The 20,602-nt window shown below is 32.8% G+C and overlaps 1 protein-coding gene across 1 annotated transcript; it reads left to right on the top strand.

Annotated features, from left to right (window-relative positions):
• The first annotated feature begins 1,030 nt into the window (after positions 1-1,030).
• On the top strand, positions 1,031-6,275 carry LOC129216358 (uncharacterized). The gene is made up of 2 exons (XM_054850572.1): positions 1,031-4,393; positions 4,587-6,275. The coding sequence occupies exons 1-2, from the start codon at positions 1,031-1,033 to the stop codon at positions 6,273-6,275; spliced, it is 5,052 nt and encodes a 1,683-aa protein (XP_054706547.1).
• The last annotated feature ends 14,327 nt before the right edge of the window (positions 6,276-20,602 follow it).

Below are 20,602 nucleotides of genomic sequence, written 5' to 3'. Positions count from 1 at the left end.
AGGAATAAATATGAAAAAAGACTGCCATAAATTTAATAGGTACATATGCTTAATTATCTTAATGTAAAATGAAGAAAAGGAAAATTCGGAATTATTATTTGCAAATAATTGTTTCTTGTTGATTTATTGTATCATTTCCTTAATAAAGCGGCATTTGCGTCAAAAATTTAATAACGTCTGTGTTTTCACAAAATAATGTCCTCGAAATTATTTCCTTTTTCTTATTTTGATCATATATTTATTTTATCAAAGATTTATAAAGTGTATTTTATTCATACGTTTCCTTAAGCAGAAAACGTATTACCAAAAGTTTGTTTTAGTTATATTTCTTAAGAAAAATAGTAATGGTAAAAGTTACACTGAATAGATATTAAATGGTAAGTGAACGTTGATCGATAAAAGGAGGCTTCAAAATCAAACTACTGGGAAAAAATATGAATAAAATGTAGTAGCTTCCACCCTAATTATAGTTTTCCAGGGAAAATATGATACAAACACCTGAAGAAACATTAGTGATGTAATATAAATGACTGAATCAGGGCTACGGCATCAATAAGATTCCATCTAATAATTCAAAACGTTGATTTTGGGTCCTAAAACAACGACAAGGCGGTAATACACCATGCTGTACATATCAATTTTATCAAAATATAACGTGCACTTCTTGAATTTGAATTGAATCTGAGATTGAATTTGAGGAAAAACGCCATGAGGCCGAGAATGCCCTTGTGGAAAATTATTTGATTTGGAATGGCAACAGCCATTCAACGCTTCCTAGCATGAACTCGAATCAAGAGTTCAGTCGCCACTGAATCACCTTTCGATGAATGTTGAAATTCGATGAATTTGATGTGGCAAGTGTTTACCCATTGAATCATTTTAAGATATGGTGCATAGCGGCCGAAAAGTAACGCTTGCATTCAACTTTAGTTCGTTGCGTGTGACATTTGTTGATTTAGAAGACTTTCATATGGATTAGCACCTAGTGCGAAGACAACAAAAGGTAAGAGAGACATTTTTATTTTCCAAAATGGATTTCGAAAAGCTCAAGAAAAACCGAACTGTTATTAGAGCAGCTGTCACGAAAATAACGAATGCTATTGAAGGTTTGATTAAAGTAGATCAAATACATTCAGAGCCCCTAGAAGAGCAATTAAATCAATTGCATATTAAAGCAGAACTTTTAAAGAAAATTGATGAAGATATCGAACCGTTGTTAGAATTAGAAGAATACGAAAAAGAACTGGTATCAGCATATGAATACGCTGAAAAAATTTCGAACACAATATTTCGCGCTCAAAGAAAATTAAAGGAAATTAAATCCTCTAATAATAGCCAAGCGAACATGAGCGAGAAATTAATACACGAAACAAAACACGTGAAGCTTCCAAAATTGAACATTCAAAAGTTTTACGGTGATTGTACCCAATTTTATTCTTTTTACAACACTTTCAAAATCTCGATTCATGAAAATGAAACGCTTTCAAAAACTGAGAAATTTAACTACCTAAAAAGTTATTTGGGTGGCCCTGCAGCTAATGCAATTGCGGGTTTTGAAATTTCAGATGAAAATTACGACTCTGCGCTTCAAATATTAAAAGAACGATTCGGAAAAAAAGATGTCATAATTAACAGCCATATGAACAAATTGCTTAACTTATCTCCTGTTTACAAAATTACCGACATTCCAAAGCTAAAACGGATTCACAATGAAATAGAAGTTAACGTTCGGTGCCTTTCAGCTTTAGGATTGGAGTCAAATTCCTATTCTGCAATGCTGTTAGCAGTAGTATTGAAAATAATCCCCCATGAATTGGCATTGGAATATAATCGACAAAATAAAAAAATCTCTTGCGTTCCAGACATAAATCAATTCTTGAATTTCTTGCAAACAGAAATTTTAACAAGAGAACGAACTTATTCGTGTAGGTCGAAGTCATTTGAATCAAACAGTAAGAATAAAAATTCAACTTTGACAAGACAAGATAGACAAGATAGCGCTAGCATTTCCACCAGCGGTTTTTTCGTTGCTGCGAAGAAGGGAAATGAAGCTTTCGCTGATAAGAAAACGGATAATTGTTTATTTTGTAAAAAAGAACACGATGTTCTCAACTGTCGCTTAAGTGTTGAGAAAAAGAGAAACGTATTGAAGAATCAAGGTAGATGCTTTTTGTGCCTTGGATTAAGACACCGTTTGAAAGATTGTTTATCGGGAAGGAATTGTAAGTACTGTTCCGGTAAACATAATGAAAATATTTGCTATAAGTTTAACAATTTGGCTAACGATAAATCTAATAAAGAATCTCTTATGGGCGATGGGACGGAAAATGTAATTTCTGCTGTATCGCATATGGGAAATAAAAATAGGACTCTTTTGCAAACGAGTTACGTGTTAGCAAAAAATGAAAACTTAGATTTGAACTGTGGTACACGCGTTTTACTGGACTGTGGTTCGATGCGTAGCTTTACCACGCAAAACATAGCTAATAAATTAAAATGTAAAGTACTAAGGAAAGAAAAATTATCAGTGTACACATTTGGAAGTAAAACCCCGATCGAAAAATACTACGATGTCATCAAACTTACGTTAATCAACAGAAACACTCCCGACTTAAAAATAGAAATTGAACTGTTGGTTACAGACGAAATATCAGGATCAAATATTCCCCCTCCCGAAGTTGAAGACTTAGAGTGTATGAAACAGTTGAAAAATTTGACACTCGCGGATTTTCCAGAAAGTAAAGAACCCATTACAATTTTAATTGGTGCTGATTATTATTATAACGTTGTAACGGGAAATATTAAGCATTTGAGCAAAACACTAGTTGCAGTTGAAACAATTTTCGGTTGGTGTTTACAAGGGAAAAAGAGTGAAAATAACTTTTCCTTAATGATGAATGTAGTCGTAGAAAATAGCGCGATTTCAGAACAAATTCAGAAGTTTTGGGACTTAGAAACTTCAGGTCTTATTGATTCGAAGCAAGATGCTGACCCAACAGAAAGTGAAATCATGAGACAATTCGAGTCTCAGGTCAAATATGAAAACAAAAGGTATACAGTGGGATTACCATGGAAATTAGAAAAGCGGGATTTAAAAGATAATAGGAAGATAGCTGAAGAGAGATTTTCTAGACTTAGAAAAAGATTTTATAGAAACCCTGAGTTGTATTTTGAATACAAAAATGTGATAGAAGACTATTTACGACAAAAAATTATTGAACCAGTTATTAACCCAGATGAGGAAGACGAAGTTAAATTTTACCTGCCCCACAGAGAAATAATTAGGAAAGATCGTGAGACGAGTAAATTGCGTATAGTTTTCGATGCCTCCTCTCATGATTCTAATTGTTTATCTTTAAATGACTGTCTTCATATAGGTCCAAATTTATATTCTGAAATATTTGATATTTTATTGAGATTTCGCTTTCACCCCATTGCTTATACCACGGACATGAAACAAGCATTTTTGCAAATTTCACTCAACGAAGAAGATAGAGATGTTACTCGTTTTTTCTTTACCGATGACCCCTCAGACGAATCTATTGCACCCCAGGTTTATAAATTTACGCGCGTTCTATTCAGGATTAGTAGCAGTCCGTTTTTATTGGCAGGAACTTTGAAATATCATCTGAAACAGTATACTGAAAAATATCCGGTGGCTACAAAATTTTTAAATGATAATATTTATGTCGATGACATCATCGGTAGTCATGCATCTGTAGATGAAGCCTTATCTCATACATTAGGGTCCATAGCAATTTTCGAAGATGCTAGTTTGTCACTACACAAGTGGCGCACTAATTCGAAGACCCTACGCGAATTATGGAAAAAACAAGGAGTGATTTCGAGTGATAATGCCGAATCCCTCAAAGAAGAAAATATGACTTACAAAGTCTTGGGTATAGCATGGGACAACTTAAAGGACATTCTTTATTTTGATGTTGGAGATCTAGTCAAATTTGTTTCTAGAGGAACTGACACTAAACGTTACGTGCTCCAGGTCTTAGGACGCATCTTCGATCCTATCGGAATTTTAGGTCCTTTTACAGTGAGAATTAAATGTTTGATGCAACAGATTTGGGCGTTATGTATTGATTGGGATGACAGATTACCCGAAGATCTAAGTTCGTTATGGAGAAGCTGGTGCGAAGAAGTTCCTCAACTGACGGAAATTTCAATCCCACGCCACTATTTTTCCGAAAACCTAAATATTGATATCAAGACTCTTGAACTTCATTTCTTTTGTGACGCAAGTATGAAAGCATTTGGAACAGTTGCCTACATGCGTGCTTTATCTCGAAATGAAGACGTTCGAACAGCCTTCGTAGCTTCTAAAAACAGATTTGCTCCGATAAAATCGCTTACATTGCCTCGGCTGGAGCTCATGGCTGCAGTATTGTCAGCAAAATTAAGTTTTAATATTTTGAAATCCTTGAAACGTGACATTCCGTGCTATTTCTGACTCGAAGATAACAATTTTTTGGATAAAAGGAAATCCTGAAAAATTCAAACCTTTTGTCAAGAATCGGATTGAAGAAATTCGCAAATTCACAGCACCTTCAGACTGGTTTTTTTGCCCCGGAAAGGTCAACCCTTCAGATACCTTGTCGAGGGGAGCAAAGGTTTCTAAACTGCTAGAAGATCCAACCTGGCTGACAGGACCGCAGTGGCTAAAAAATTCTCCAGAATACTGGCCGAAGTCAGAAAATGATGAAGCAATAAATACAGAAGAATTAGAATACAGAAAGAAATCGAAGGACATCTTTCAGTGTGAATGTCTTGTTGAAGAAAAGGAAAATCCAATCAACATTACTAAATTTAGTAATATGGAGAAGTTGGTAAGGATTACAGCTTGGGTGAAGAAGTCGATCATGAAATTTAGAAAGATTTCTAATATAGGAAATACATTGACCGCTGAAGAATTAATAGAAGCTGAGAATCATCTCATAAGATTAGAACAGAAGATCTTTTTTAAAGAAGATTACGAATCCTTGAAGAATGGGGAACCGATTCAAAAAGATTCTGATTTGTTTAACTTTTTGCCATTCATGGATGAAAATGAAATTATCAGACTAGGAGGAAGATTAGAATTTGCTGAATTATCTACAGAAGAAAAACATCCTATTATTCTTCCAAAACGGTCCTGGCTGACATTTTTAATCGCGAAAAGAGAACATGAGAAAGTGATGCACGGTGGAACAGCTTGTACTTTAGCGAGAATTCGGCAACGTTTCTGGATTCCAAAGGGACGGCAATTAGTCAAGAGTGCAATCAAAAAGTGTCTAATCTGCCAAAAATATCTTTCAAGGGCTGCTAATCAAATTGCAGCTCCGTTGCCGCTTGACAGAAGTAACACCTCGCCTCCATTCTCAGTTTGCGGATTGGATTTTGCGGGTCCAATTTATGTGAAAATTTTTACAGAAGTTCGAAAATCTTATATAGTTTTGTTTACATGTGCAGTTACTAGATCAATTCACCTTGAACTCGTTAGCGATATGACTACAGATTCCTTCTTATTGGCACTTCGAAGATTTTTAGCTAGAAGAGGAAACTGTAAGGTAATCTATTCGGATAACGCGAAAACCTTTAAAAGGGCGAGAAAAGAAATAGAAGACTTATCAAAAATTATCTCTGACAAATTACTTTCGCAATTTCTGACTAAAGAAAGAATAGTTTGGAAAAATATAGTTGAAAGAGCTGCTTGGTGGGGAGGTTTTTACGAGCGACTTGTGAAATCAGTCAAAGATTGCTTGCGGAAAATTGTAGGGAAAGCTTTATTAAATTTTGAAGAAATGTCTACATTGCTTACAGAAATAGAAACCGTCCTCAACTTGCGACCGCTAACTTACGTCTATAATGAAAATAGTGAACCTTTGCCTTTGACACCAATGCACTTCCTAAATTTTGGACGAGAACCTCAATATCCTATCAATTTCGCTGAAATTGTAGAAAATGAATCGAAAAGATCTTCACTTTTGAAACGGAAAAAATATCAATCTCTTCTTCTCCGGCAATTATGGATAAAATGGAAGCAGCAACATTTACTTGACCTCAGAACTGTTCACTCTTTGAATAATCCAAACAAACAACCGGCACTTAAAATAGGAGATGTAGTGCTCATCGAAGAGGATTCCAAAAACAAACTGCTTTGGAAACTTGGAAAAATTAAAAGAGCGTTTCTCGGACGGGATAATAACGTACGCTCATACGAAGTTAAAACAGCTTCTGGACTTTTGCGGAGAACGATACAACACTTGTATCCCTTGGAACTTTGAACTTTTGAAACTTGAACTCTAATTTAATTTAAATTGAACATTTATTTATATTTATATTTTGTACTAACCTTTAAATTTGATAATTAACAATATTTAGTATATTTCACTAACATTTTTAGAATTATATTTAATATTTGAAATTTGAAAATGTTTTGATTCATGCATATTTTTGATTTATTGATTTAATATTTTGTGTATTTGAAATTTTGAAATTACGATTTTGTAATTAATACATTATTTGAAATTGAGATATTGATGAACTCTTGAAAGAGTTCATGGTGGGGAGTGTGTGGAAAATTATTTGATTTGGAATGGCAACAGCCATTCAACGCTTCCTAGCATGAACTCGAATCAAGAGTTCAGTCGCCACTGAATCACCTTTCGATGAATGTAGAAATTCGATGTGACGAAAGTCACCCCTTTTGATGGGACTTATGTTCCCAATTTTCGGTATAAATTATGTGCACTGTATATACGTTTCAACTAACAATTCTTAATTAAAATGTTTTTTCTAACCTTCAATTCGTTTGTCGATTTTTGAATTTGATGTGGCAAGTGTTTACCCATTGAATCATTTTAAGATACCCTTTTTTTCACAGCTGAGAAAAAATGAAGTTTTTAAAAATGAGTTACATTTATGCTTCCAACTCTTCTTAAAACCTTTTGTTTCAAATATGAGTAGCTACCAGTGATTTCAAATATTATGCTGAGCTGTTTCATACTCAAAAATAAGTAACTCGGTTAATACTCAATTTTAAAGTTATTACATATTCAAAAATAAGCACATGTTGATTTGACTATTTGATGAGTACAGTTGAGTCTCGAAAATGAGAAGTAATTGGAGCTAGCGCCACCTCGGATTGCTGCAAACTTGGATTATCCGAAAAATTCTTTCGCCTACATAAGGACATGCTTTGTTAACTTTCTTACGCTCTGAAAAAGAAACATCGTATCCCCGAAAATTTATCACTCAAATATCAACATATATTTATGTTTTAATTTACCCTAAACGAGTATTGATTAGTTTTTTTCTTGATCTCAGCACGTTCTTGTGTGAAAACTTGTAGGCAACCAAAAAAAAAAAAAAAAGACGTTTAATCGTTCTTGAATAAGTTGCGATGAGCTTTGTCGTGAAATATGTGCCTCTGTGTGAGGGTAAGTTATTAGCTCGCATAATGCAATAACGTTATTCATAAAAGGATATACGCGTACATAACCTTCATACAGCGTCAAGTTTTGCACTTACTTTGTTAATTGCAATCGGATATTCCAAAAGAGCTGTTTGTTTGTTCTTTGAGGCAAAACAATATTTTAATTCCAAAATATTTTTTGTGTTAATTTACTTCCTATTTTCTCCAAGGCATCTCTTAATCCATCTCCAACAGTCATTGAATATTTCATGCCACTAGGCAAGTGTTACTGACATAAACCTTTCAATCTCTTTCTATTATCTTTTTGTATGTTGTTAAAGAAGTTCTACATAACAAAATAATCAAATTTTCAAATTAAAACATCTTTTGTCGATAAACAGTATACCTTAAAAATATCAACAAAGCATCTCGAATTAAGGGGAACTTCGGACTTTTGAGACTCGGATTTTCGAGACTCTACTGTATTTCAATGTTTCAAATTTGAACATTAAATAGTCGGAGCCATTTGGACTCTGCGATTTGTTCAAACATCAGTACTTTTTCGGCATTTTTGAAATTGTTGCTTTTAAAGTGTAATTCATTTCAATGAAATGATGTCTAAAATTTTTTTTGTTCACACATTTTATAAATTTAAACATGTTTTTTCCTCAAGGGCATTTTATTCCCCAACTACGAATCATAGATTTTTCTTGTTTATTCCTCGAGTGTATATAAATCGGAAGCAAATAAAACGATCCAAACCTGCCATTTCTTATAACCCTTGTGAACTGCCTAAAACCAATGTAAACACAAGTTGTTCTAGGACGGAAGAGACATTCTGGAGCCTTGATAAATGGAAAAGATTAAACGATGTATTAGGTTTTTGCCTCCGAATCGGATCAAGTTTTCTTTAGAGACACCAGATGACATTTACTGAGTATAAAATCTAATTACTATTTCGACTCTAGGGACCTAGAATGTGAGCTTAAGAAGTATTTTCAGAAAAGAAGCAGTGTATCTCCTTATTCAAAGAACTGGCGAACAGGTGACTTTGTTTTTAAGAGGATTAAGAAGTGGCATTAATGTTTCTATAACTTGTTATTTTCATTAGTATTTCAAATACAAACACAAAATTGATTTTTTTACCAAATTCTATTGTTTTTTTTTTCTGACTATGTTTTACTTATTTTCAAATAATAAGGTTTCCCCTACAATTAAATTCATATTTCCATCTTTTATTTTTACCTAATTTATGGATCTCTCAACCAGTAGGGAACGCTTGCCTGGAGGGGGATGAAAGCTCTAAAGAGGAGGCGCAAGCATCAACAATTTAAATTGTCAAACTACTCAAAATCAAATAATATTGAAGTTATATTCAGTAAGTTACCGCCCTAAAACCAGGGCTAAGGGAGAAATACATGAAATACACAGCCAGCTCAGTCAATTCCAGCCGAGGACTGCAGTTTCGTGCTTATTAGCACCCATCAGCCCGGCATAGGAGTGAATGAGCTGGAGGTGGAAACCTCTTAAGGAAGCCAAGACTGCCAAACAAACTGGTAGCTAATACAGAATTAGCACTAACCAGACGAGTGACCGAAGAAATGGTTCGGTACGACTCGAATTTTGAAGGCAAGGCAGGTATATTCAGTAAGTACCGCCTGCGTCTGGTTAGTGCTAATTCTGTATTAGCTACCAGTTTGTTTGGCACTCTTGGCTTCCTTAAGAGGTTTCCATCTCCAGCTCAGTCACTCCTATGCCGGTCTGATGAGTGCTAATAAGCACGAAACTGCAGTCCTCGGCTGGAATTGACTGAGCTGGCGGTGTATTTCATGTAATATTTAAGTTATTTTATAAGTAGAGGAAAAAGAGTGCTTTTAAAATCAACACTAAAGTAACGCAAATGTTTAACGGTTAAAAGTTTCATTTTTACATGTCTGTATTTTATACAGACATATAATATATTTTACATGTTACAATGCTTATAAAAGTGGCATTCACTTCATGGTAAATTTATTGCTTAGTGTGCCAGTTAAACATTATTTTCTATTAAACGTTGTAGAAATATAAAAATCCCAAAAATAATGCTAGAACGAGAATGTCAGTTTTTCTCCCCAAATTCCCTGGAGCAAAATATATTCATTTGTTCCATTGTCGTCGGAATTATCTGAACTTTAAAGTAGAGAAGAAAAACTTTAAGCCCAATTATTTTCAGAATAAAAAATAAGGAGATAGTAGTAAAATTTCAGGAGTTTAAGATCACTTATTTTCTTTTGGAAGGAGTTGTAAGGAGTATACAAACCCTAATGTGATAAAACACTGAGGAAATTGGCTTCAACAAGATATTACTACCTATTTATACATTCCCAGAACAGTGTAAGCAAGTGAGATTTTTATAAAAAGTCTAATGTCAAGCTGTAACCGAGAGGACATTCCAGTTGAATCCTCACTGTTACACATCCATGTCCCCTCTCTGTTTCGGCCATATTTCTTCTAAATAGTAACAACTTTTAAAAATTGTTACAAAATACGATTAAACCATTACATTTTACTGCGTATACCTATTTTTAAGTTTGAAACTATTTAATATTTTACATACAGTAACATAATTTAAAAAATTGTAACAGAAGGGACAAATTAATCTCGGGATTTTTTTTAATAAAAAAAAAATTTTCAATGAAGAAAATCACTGCACACATATACTCAAAACGATGAACCTTCATATATAAATTAAAACATTATGAAAAATCACTATATTTAAACAGTTATTGATGTTTTAAGAAGCAACATTTTAAAAGTGAAAATCAAAGTCAGAAATTCCGCTTAATCATCTCGAATTGCAGACATAACTATGCCTGTCAGTCAAAAACAACCATTCAATCCAAAAACTTCAAAAATGTCCTCAAAAATATCAAACATAAAAGTATTGCTTTAAGTTCAAAAAAAAAAAAAAAAAAAATGTTTGTCTGGTGTCAGTTGGCGTGAAATGACACAAGTAATACAATCTGCCTCGACCAAAAACTACAAATTAGTTTTATTATTACAAATCAATAAATTTCAGCTTTCAGGTATATAACATTGACATTTAGACAACTTTCCCCGATACATCAGGTTAAATGTTCCAATTGGTGGTAACATTACCAAACTTGCTGTAACAAAAATTATGAACAATTAACTAAATGAATGCAAATAAAGATGAATCATAATACGAGAAACGCAATAATTTCAAATTTTTAAATAAATGATACTCTTATAATGTAATTTATATTTACGTACAATACTTTTAAAAGAAATTGTAGATTTCAGAAGAAGTTATTTACTGTAATTTTTATGATATATTTCGACACTTTAAAAAATAATTTACTCATTTATTGATTTTTCAAATCAACATGCACATGTGGTAAACACCAGTCATACAAAACCAAATTTTATTAAGGTACAAAATGGGAAATATTTGCTATTGGATTTTGGGAATAGACAATGTTAGCCATTTACAAATTAGAAATTTAGTGACAACTTTTTGGAAAAAACCGTATATAATAAACTTGCATTGGTAAAATTAACCGCAAATAGCATTGCTACAAAGAAAAATAGAAATTATTATTATTATTATTATTATTATTTGTATTCCTGTAAAAATTTTAAAACTGTAATACAGAAATACACTGTAGTATGCTATCCCGAATAACAAGAGTTTGGAGTACGCGCTCGAAGACTTACGCGGATTCGAATTACGTGCTATTTTCTCGGTCCCGCCTATACCGCATCTTTAAGGCATTTCTGTATTTCTGAAAAATCAAAAAAGTGTTGAGACCCTATGAAAAATGTTTCGCGATACCACCTTGGGTCGCGACCAAAGGTTGGGATCCGGCTAAATAAGCTGGATGTTGTGTTGCGTAGAACAGAAAAATGTAGGGTTGGTTGTCAGGAAGTGGGTCACTGGGGCGAGTGGATCACTTCCTAAACCTGAAATACGGAAAAGTTTTCAAACTTTTTTCACTTATCATGTTAAATGTCATCACAGTGACTATTTTTGCATTTATTTGGGTTTCGTGAATTATTTTTCTTGGGGGTAAATTTCTAATTAACTGTTCATGTATAGTTTAACTTAAAGTTCATGCGGCAACAAGATATTTTGTATAAAATAATGTTAATAAGGGTGTAAGAAGAGGGGTCCCACTTACCCCGTATTTTTTTTCTATAAGAGGTAAGTGGGTCCCCCTATAATAATGGGGATTTCTAAATCAAAGGTAACTCTGGTAAAATATTTGTATCAGCGAAATACAAGACAGCTATGACGACCTAGTAGTAATTGATAGTACATCTACAAAAACTGCTAAAGCTTTGTGAATATGTATGTGTAAAACTTACATCAAAGTAAAACATAAAGGAGTTTGTACGTCTAATTTTGAAAGTTGATGATACAAATTAAAAAAAAATACTGTTGCAAGAAGAAATAAAAATAGTGAGTTTTTATTGGCCCGTTGCAGAGGATGTTGGAATTATTATTGAGGATGAAGTCCAGTTTGATGATTCCTTAACACGCTTTATACAGACGCAGCCATTTAGTGTCTACAATTTCTTTTTTAGTTAATAGTTTTAGTTAATTTACCGAAATTGATCTTAATCAGCTGTATTACGTTTATTGAACACATCTTTATTAGTAACAACTTAAAATAACATATGTACCTATAGATTTTCAATAAATTTCACAAATGTAATTGTTTTTCTTTTTTATGTCATACAGATATAAAAGACAGCTAATGTGTCGTAAATAGATGCGCTTACAAAAAAATATTTCATACTAAAAACTTGCATACATTATCAAGTAAAACCTACTTATCCCTTTTTAAAATACGCTTGATTTAAATTAATATAAAAGAGGGCTGACCCACTTACCCCTTATTATGGGGTAAGTGGGACACCCATATGATTTTTTTTAAATACAATCGTTAAGTATAGTTAATGCATTATTTTAGAAAATAATGATGGACTTAAGTTTAATAATAATGTCTAAGATAAAATACGACAATAAATTTGAATTTCTTTTTTTTTTTAATTTTTGAATAAGGTTTCAAAAACGAAATGTTATCCAAAAGGATCCCCTTACCCCAACCCACCCTAATGTTAATACATTTACTCTCTGGAAAGTATTCCCAAGTCTCATAAAATTTTCGTCGTGTTTTTCTGTTTTTCAAATATTTTGTAAACTTGTTTTCCCCTTTATTTTGAATGTTAGGACTCAATGTACTCCTTTTTTTTTCATTTAAAATTTTAAACTTCCGATTGCAGACACATACCTAAACATTATATTGCTATCTTTCATCTTTCTGGGGAAAAAAAAGGGTAAATACAGGTAATTTTCAAACTTATTTCAACACAAGTAAACAATATTAAAAGTGGGGTATATTAACTCTATCTAGTCATCACTTTGGCAAATAACTTGTAATCAGGTGGGGAACATTACCTTTTTTTGCAAGATTGATTGGGACTGAAATTTAGGATAACATAATTGTTTATGAGTTCTCTAAAAATAAAGAAGTTTGGGAGTACATAATGTTGATACATATCGCCTACAAATTTTTTTCCAAATTGAAAATGGTGCATCGCACACATTTTTGAATAATTGTTAGCTTTATATGGACTAACTATACTATATTTCATTTGATTTTTAATATTCAAAGCATGATTATCAAACAGGTTAAAAACTGTTAAAGTATTTTCCAAGAACGTAAAAAAATATTTTTGCAACGACAACTCTCGATAAAAAATAATAAATTCGCTATTTCATCTCTTCATTACAGTTTGACGTACCTAGATCTTTGATGTGACTCTGTGGGAACAAAACAATTTAACTTTAATGAACAAATGGCGTGTTACAATACACTTTTCCCGCTGAAAAGGTTTTGGAATAAATATGATAATCACTTATTAATGACTATATGACGATATTTCGTTCTGGAAAACGTTACTTAACTTAAAATAAGGTAGCTTTATTATCGAATTTTTATTTTATTTTTTCAAATTAACCTTTTTTTCTGCAAAAATAAAAGGTACTGTTGAAAGCAACGGTAGAAATGACAAAAAAAAAAAAAGATAATGTCCCCCCCCCCTTTTTTTGCTCCATTTATTTTTTTTTTCCAAATATAATAAAACAATAATCAAGAGGGAATATTTACTTACCTTGTCTTTATTATATTCGCCCTGAGACACGCACATGCAAACACACTGCGAAAACACATATGAATATATTTTACGCATTGCTACCCCGCCTAGTTAGATATGCATTAATCATTTAACCGAGTTCAAGGAACTACAAAAATACCTTTTAGTAGATAAGTTTTAGTAGATAGTATATTCAGTAAATAGTTGATTTAGTAGATAGTTCTTTACAACTACGTTATATGTCTTAAACGATATATTTAGGAAACAATGTTTAAGTCTTGGAAATTGAATAGTAGGAGAAGCTGCTGTACCCACGGACGGTTGTACCTACGCATGTTGGTCGGGAAATTCCGGGTACCGTCGAGAGAGATCCTAATTGTGGTTCAACGTGTGTGTCACAGTCCTCTCCATTACCCCAGAAAGTTTCAATGCCATCAAACGAACTTTTAAGATTCTATCACATTTTTTTCGGTTTTAGTAAGATCTAAGTAAAATAAAATGAGCAATTTCTTATTTTTTTTTTCGTCCGTCGTGGATTGTATTATTCATTCTTGTTGTAGGTATCATGATTCCCTATATTTTGAAGGTTTTGTGTCTGATTTTTAATGTTGTAAAACTGTGGTCTTGTCGATGTGACTGCCTTGCAAAACCAAAATGGCATACCTTTGTACCCAAGGACACATAACCATGTGTACCCATGGACAGCAATTTTAAGTCTCCTTGGATCACACCTGAGTCTTCTTACAAAGTGAAGTACCTAAAAATGGTGCCTTGTCATCAACTTCCGAAATTTGATTTAAACAATGATGATGAATTTGAAGTAGGGCTTGAATATATAGTGATGAAGTAACTAGAGCCCGACCGATGTCATTTTTTGGCCGATGGGCCGATGTCGATTGTTCAAAGATGGCCGATGGCCGATGGCAAAAAAAAAAAAAAATCTGGCAGATATAAATTGATAAGATTGTCAGGGATTTAAAGGATCATTGATTCACTTCACTTTATTTCCTTTCTACGAATAAAGAAAACTAATCCAAAAAAAATCAGATTTCGACCTAAATTTTTATTTTACGATCATTCGATTTAAACTTCGCAAGTTTTTTCGGCACATATGTACATGCATATGTACCTAAGAACATATAGATGACCGAAGCATCCATTTTGAGCGCCTCCTTAGTTAATTATCGCAAATTCTCTTGTGATGTCTTCATACGCGTAAACTTGCGTCACTAAGAAACGTTATGAAATAGTAAGTTGAAAACTCATACGTAGGTAGTATGATCTAAAAGTTCCAGGACAAGTTGTATAAAACCTAACCCTGAATAGTTCACATTACCGAAACACATCTATCTACAAAATAGGCACCTTGAACGATTATGCACTTCTGCCAACATTCGTATAGCTTTTAGAAGCACTCCTGGAAGACATTTATCGCAACCTCCTGTAACGTCTATTGCGCTGCTGCTTTAATCGTGAGGAAGAAGGCGACTTTCATGTTGAGAATGCACGGTTCGATTGGTCAATACTCTGATATGACAAACAAATAACATTACGTTTCGTCGGACTTAAGCTCAGTGTGACTTTTACCTGTTTCCAGCAAAAAAAAAAAGAACATTTTCATGGACGCCGCTTTCTTCGTCAGAAGAAGATAAAGCCTGCATCACAGAAGGTAATAAAAATGGTTTCCAGGAGTGGTTTCAAAAGTTATATGAACACTGCAGAAGTACATAGTCCCTCACGGTGACCATTTGAAGGTGGATGTGCTTCGGTAATGTGAACTATTCTGAGTAAGGTTTTATACAGCTTGTCCCCGAAATTTTGGTTCGTACTACGTACAATCAGTATGAGTGTAGTTATGCTTCTTCTTTTTTAACTGCTGTATGATGGAAGACAAAGAACAACAGCCAAAAAAAAAGGAAGAAAAAAAAAGAAAGAAAAAAAAAGAAAAAGGAAGAAAAACAAAGAGACTGTTTAATTACCAATCGATTTGTTTTTGTTTTCATTGAACATATAACTAACATTTCAGTAATATTGTAATTACGCAATTAAAGTGGAAAGATTGCACGTAGACATTTTTCAGTCATCAAATTAAACAAAAAAGATAACAGATAAATTGCAATATCAAATCATAATAAGAATATTTTTATACTTATTTAAAATTTTTGAATAGAAAAGTTTTTCATGAAAGCTATAACAGTGACATAATTTTTTCAGAAAAAAGAGATAGCCATGAAAAGAGCGAAGTTCTTAAAACGCAGCTACAATAAACAAATTCAATATTTACACCAAGTTAATAACTGAATACATATGCTACTTGATCTGATGTTTGCACACGTAATACTGAACAATTTGATTGTTTAATCTTTTATGAAGCTCTGCAAACAAGTTCAAATTAATTTTTCAATTTTACAAAAATTTTCTAAAATTTAAAAAATTGCATTATAGAAAATCCTTGAAACTTTTCTATAACATATTATTACAAATATGATGAATTGGAAAGTAACTTATTCGTTGATTTTATATAAATACCTAAAAATAGTTACTTACAACAGAAAAAAAAAACATCGCTATTAATGATGCAAAAAAGATAGCGCTTTGCGAAATATAGGTGAAACAAGTATAAGAAATACGCAAAATGACATTTCTTGACCAAAATAAATAATCACTAAATATTTAAGAAATGCTTTAAACGACGTAGGTGGGTTAGGGGGGTCACCCTCTGATTTTGGAGTAACTCACAACATTAAACTTCCGCCCCAACATTGGGCTCATTTTTTCAGTACAGAACCGCTACCACCAACGCCTCGAAAGAGTTTCTAAATCTACTTCAACACTTCCGAAGAAAAAATTTAAAAGTCCCTTTGATTTCCAAAATTATGTCACCATTCAAAACGTCTTTAATCGATTTCTTACATTAATGATCTAAATTCTTCCTAAACAATAGATAAAGCTTAAAATTTTTTTCTAATTTTATGAATGCTGTTAGTTTTAAACAACTCAGAAGTATAACTAGAATTTAATTTCAGAAATTAAGAGAGTGGGAGGAGGAGCACGCAAGCGTTCTTGGAAATACAAAAAAATAGTCGTAAAAAATTGAGTTCAAAATAATCATAAATATTAAGCAGAAAAACCTTCTTAAAACTTGCACCCGAATTTGTTTTGAAGTGCAAAGGTGGATTTAAAATATAGCAAATGTTGCAATTGCGCGAGAGGCCCCATAACCATAGGATCACCGTAGGAGTTATAAAAATGCTTATGCTAAAAGATTTACAACTTCTGTGATAAAGAAATAGGGCCCCAAAATGTATTTCAACGGGCCCCTAACTTGTAGCTCCGCCGAAGCGATACAGAAACGACTGCATTACTGTGATTCATATTACAAATGTCGAAAAATTAAAAATTACCGTCGGTTCAACGGGAATGTAACAAAATGGAACAAAACCGGTTTCGCCATCTCATATTTGTTTCCATGGTCTCTAATTCAGCAATATATCATCAATCACGCTATATTAGTTTTGCATTGAAATAAGTAATTAATAGCCACAAAATTTGAGTAAATAGGCTTTTTAATCGATCGAAAACAAAAAGGGAAGTGCACAACTGGAACGTACCCACACCCCACATGCAAAAATTTAGCCTTCTACAGCTTACCATTTTTGAGTTATGACTTATGAGAGATACATACGTACATCCAGCCGCAAGAAACAACGCAATAATTAACTTGTTTGGTGCCTGAATGCAGTATTAAAAACTCTTTCAGGGGTGACTAAAATAGAAATTCATACTGAAATTTAAGTAAACAATTTTATATGAAAACAATAACTCCCTTTACTTTGCATTAAAAAGTAAAGCAGCAAAGATCTTTTTTTTTTTTTCGAAACCATCGGCCAATTCCATCGGCTTTTCGATGCATTGTAAGGCCGATGGACCGATGTTTCGTGCAAGTTAACATCGGTCGCCGATGCCGATGGCTAAATTGTTGAACCATCGGCGCCGATGCATCGACCAGGCCGACGCATCGGTCGAGTCCTAGAGATAACCCCCACCTGCTGTAGGATCTACAGAACGTAAATCCCACCTGTTTTCATTTGAAGTCGACTTTTCCAGATTTTTGTTTGTTTAATCTAAACTGATTTTTTTGTAATGGGTTAAATTTGGTTAAAGGTTTCAATTTGCATATAAATTGAAGTTATTATGTAGGTACATAGAGAGTCATACTATCATGAATCTAGTTATTTTTTGTTTAAAAACATATTAATTATTCATAACATCATTAAATCTCTTAAAACTAATAACTTTTGTAAAAAGTTTACTGATGTTAAAGATGAAGGAAAGTTTACTGATGTTAAAGATGAAGGAAAATTTAAAAAATGGGGAGAAACCTTCGTTTAATTTTTAAAGTTTAATTTTTGTCGGACATTTTATTTAATGTTATTTTCAATGGATGTTTGAAGTACTTCAACATAAAATGGCTTATGAAAACGTATTGGGTATAATTGAGTTCCTCAGATTTATTTATATATTATTATTTTACATGTCCATCGGTACAAAGGCACCTGTCCGTGGAGTGAACGGGTTGTTGTACCACGGACAAAAAAGATGGTTCTTAAGTTTTTTTTTGGTTCAGATTTTTACCTAACAAAAATTGCCAAATTAGACGATAAGTTGTATATTCTGCCAGAATTTTTTTCCGATCGATTATCCAGTCCCATAGACCAGCAAAAATTGAAAAGTAAATTTTGTCCGTGGGTACAGCAGCTTCCTCTAAGTTTCCAAAGATTCTTTTTTTTTTCTTTTTTCTATAAGCCGATATTATTCGGCGAGCGATAATTTCCTGGCAGATGCACATTTAAACATCTTATATGTCTTCAGTTTATGAAAACGACTTGTGTTTATTTATTTATTTCCAGGAGTTCTTTAACGGCACACTATAATCTTCTATCACGCACATTTTCACTTTTTCGGAAAAGTAGGTTGAAAACAGATCTGTTTAAGCATGCAAATGGCATAATTAAAACCTCTTTCTTTTTTTTTTTTGCAGTAGGAAACTTTCCTTTTTTGATTTTGATTTTATTTTTACCTACCTTTACGTAAACGATTTTCACGAAATAGACTTATTTGTTTCAAGTTAAAAGTTTTGCATTTAGTTATGGTTTCCCCAATCTTTTATTATATTTTTTAAACATTTATTATTTATTTATTTGTCGAACGATATCACTTTCTTACTTGGATTCTTTTATTTTACTGTCTTTTACGCAATGATGAATGCTTATTAATTTCACTTGACCGTAGCTGGCGTTCATTCCTTTGTGAGGTCCCTACCCTTTACGCAATGGTTCTCCTTTTGAACTAATGACAACGGTAACTGCTCCGGCACTTCGTCCATGTACCCCGTAATCGACTTTATTTATGACAATCCCTTTGGACTTTACACAATCCTCTTCAGACAAAAAGAAATATCCAGCACACAATTTTCAGCATAAAATCTCAAACAATCAGCACACACCATTCAACATCCAGGACACAACATGTAGCATCCAGTTCGAAGCATTCATAATCTGGCATATACTTAAATTTTGACTTTCTGAATTAAAACTATGTGTTTGCAATTATGATAAGAACCATTTGCTATAACAAGAAACTTAACGAGTAGAGTCCTATCGTAATTCATTTATATAAAAAAAAACATAATATAGGCAATGATAAACTAATAAAAATGTTTCAGGGATTATTAGAACGGACATGTAAGGCAGTATTAAAGGCAAAATATTAATAGGCATTGAGTGCAAAACTTTCATTTTTGAAGTGATAACTTCTTATGGGGGGGGGGGGGGGTAAACCGACTTGTGACATAACACGCATAACGGCGCAGCTCTCGTCTGGCATTCCTTTCGTTCGCGCATACGACAAAAGCTCTTATGGTCGGGGGAATTTTGTTTCTTTACTCTTTGGGTCGGCTTTAATCGTTAAGTGATAGTAGAAAAAGTAATGAAACCAACAGAAGATGGATGATCGTCGCATTATAATGCAATCTCCTAACGGAAGGTGAGTTTAATAATACAATATAATACCAATAACATTGTAAACAATATATATTCAAAACAGCATTTAATCGTTAAATTTATTTTTGAAATCAAAACATTTTTGCGAGTAGTTATACTAAAAATATCTCGCTTCATTTATGGTTTTGAACTGTGATAAGGTGTACATAATTTAAACGAACCTCTTCCCCGCAGCCTCCGCAACGCGGGGGTTGAGGGCGGCCGAGAAAACAAAAATAATAAATAAACATTTAATTTGTCCGTCACAAAGTAAACTAAAATGTTTCATAAGTTTGAGTTTTTTTCTAATAAACGAAATATTTAGAAACGACGCGTCATTTAATCTATTGTTTTTGCGCCGACATTAAAACTTATGTTTAAAAGTAATCTGAATGGTGATCAAAGAATAAAATTATTTTTTCATTTAGAGCAATTTCGTTTATTTTATTTTATTTTTATTTTTAAATACAAATCTAACCAGCAAGCACCTTTCTCTCTCTCTCTTACGTATTCAAACGTTCAATATCACTTTTTTCAATTAATTGTCAAAGCCTTAATGCTCATAGTCTCGATCTTATTGATTCGGTCTCTCAACGCTGTAATATTCTTTTATTATGTGAAACATGGCTTGAAAAGGATGATAGTAAAATTATTCCATCTTTTAAACGTATTGAGCAATTAAAGCATCGAAATATAAGAGCAGGAGGCGTAGCAGTTTATCAGAATTATCTTGATTGCATAAATATTGTCAATCCAAACATTGGAATACATGTTAATAATGCTACAAGCTTTACTACGGATACACATAACGATATTGATGAAATGTGTATAGAGGAATGTCTCAATGAAGCAAAGCAACAAATTATTTTTGCCAACATATATATATATATATGTATGTATGTATGTATATATATATATATATATATATATATATATATATATATATATATATATATATATATATATATATATATATATATATCCAAACAAAAGT

This window comes from Uloborus diversus, chromosome 2 (assembly GCF_026930045.1).
Source record: "Uloborus diversus isolate 005 chromosome 2, Udiv.v.3.1, whole genome shotgun sequence".
Taxonomy (NCBI): Eukaryota; Metazoa; Arthropoda; class Arachnida; order Araneae; family Uloboridae; genus Uloborus; species Uloborus diversus.
The sequence above is the reverse complement of the archived record's forward strand: the minus strand, read 5'-3'. Positions and strand labels throughout refer to the sequence as shown.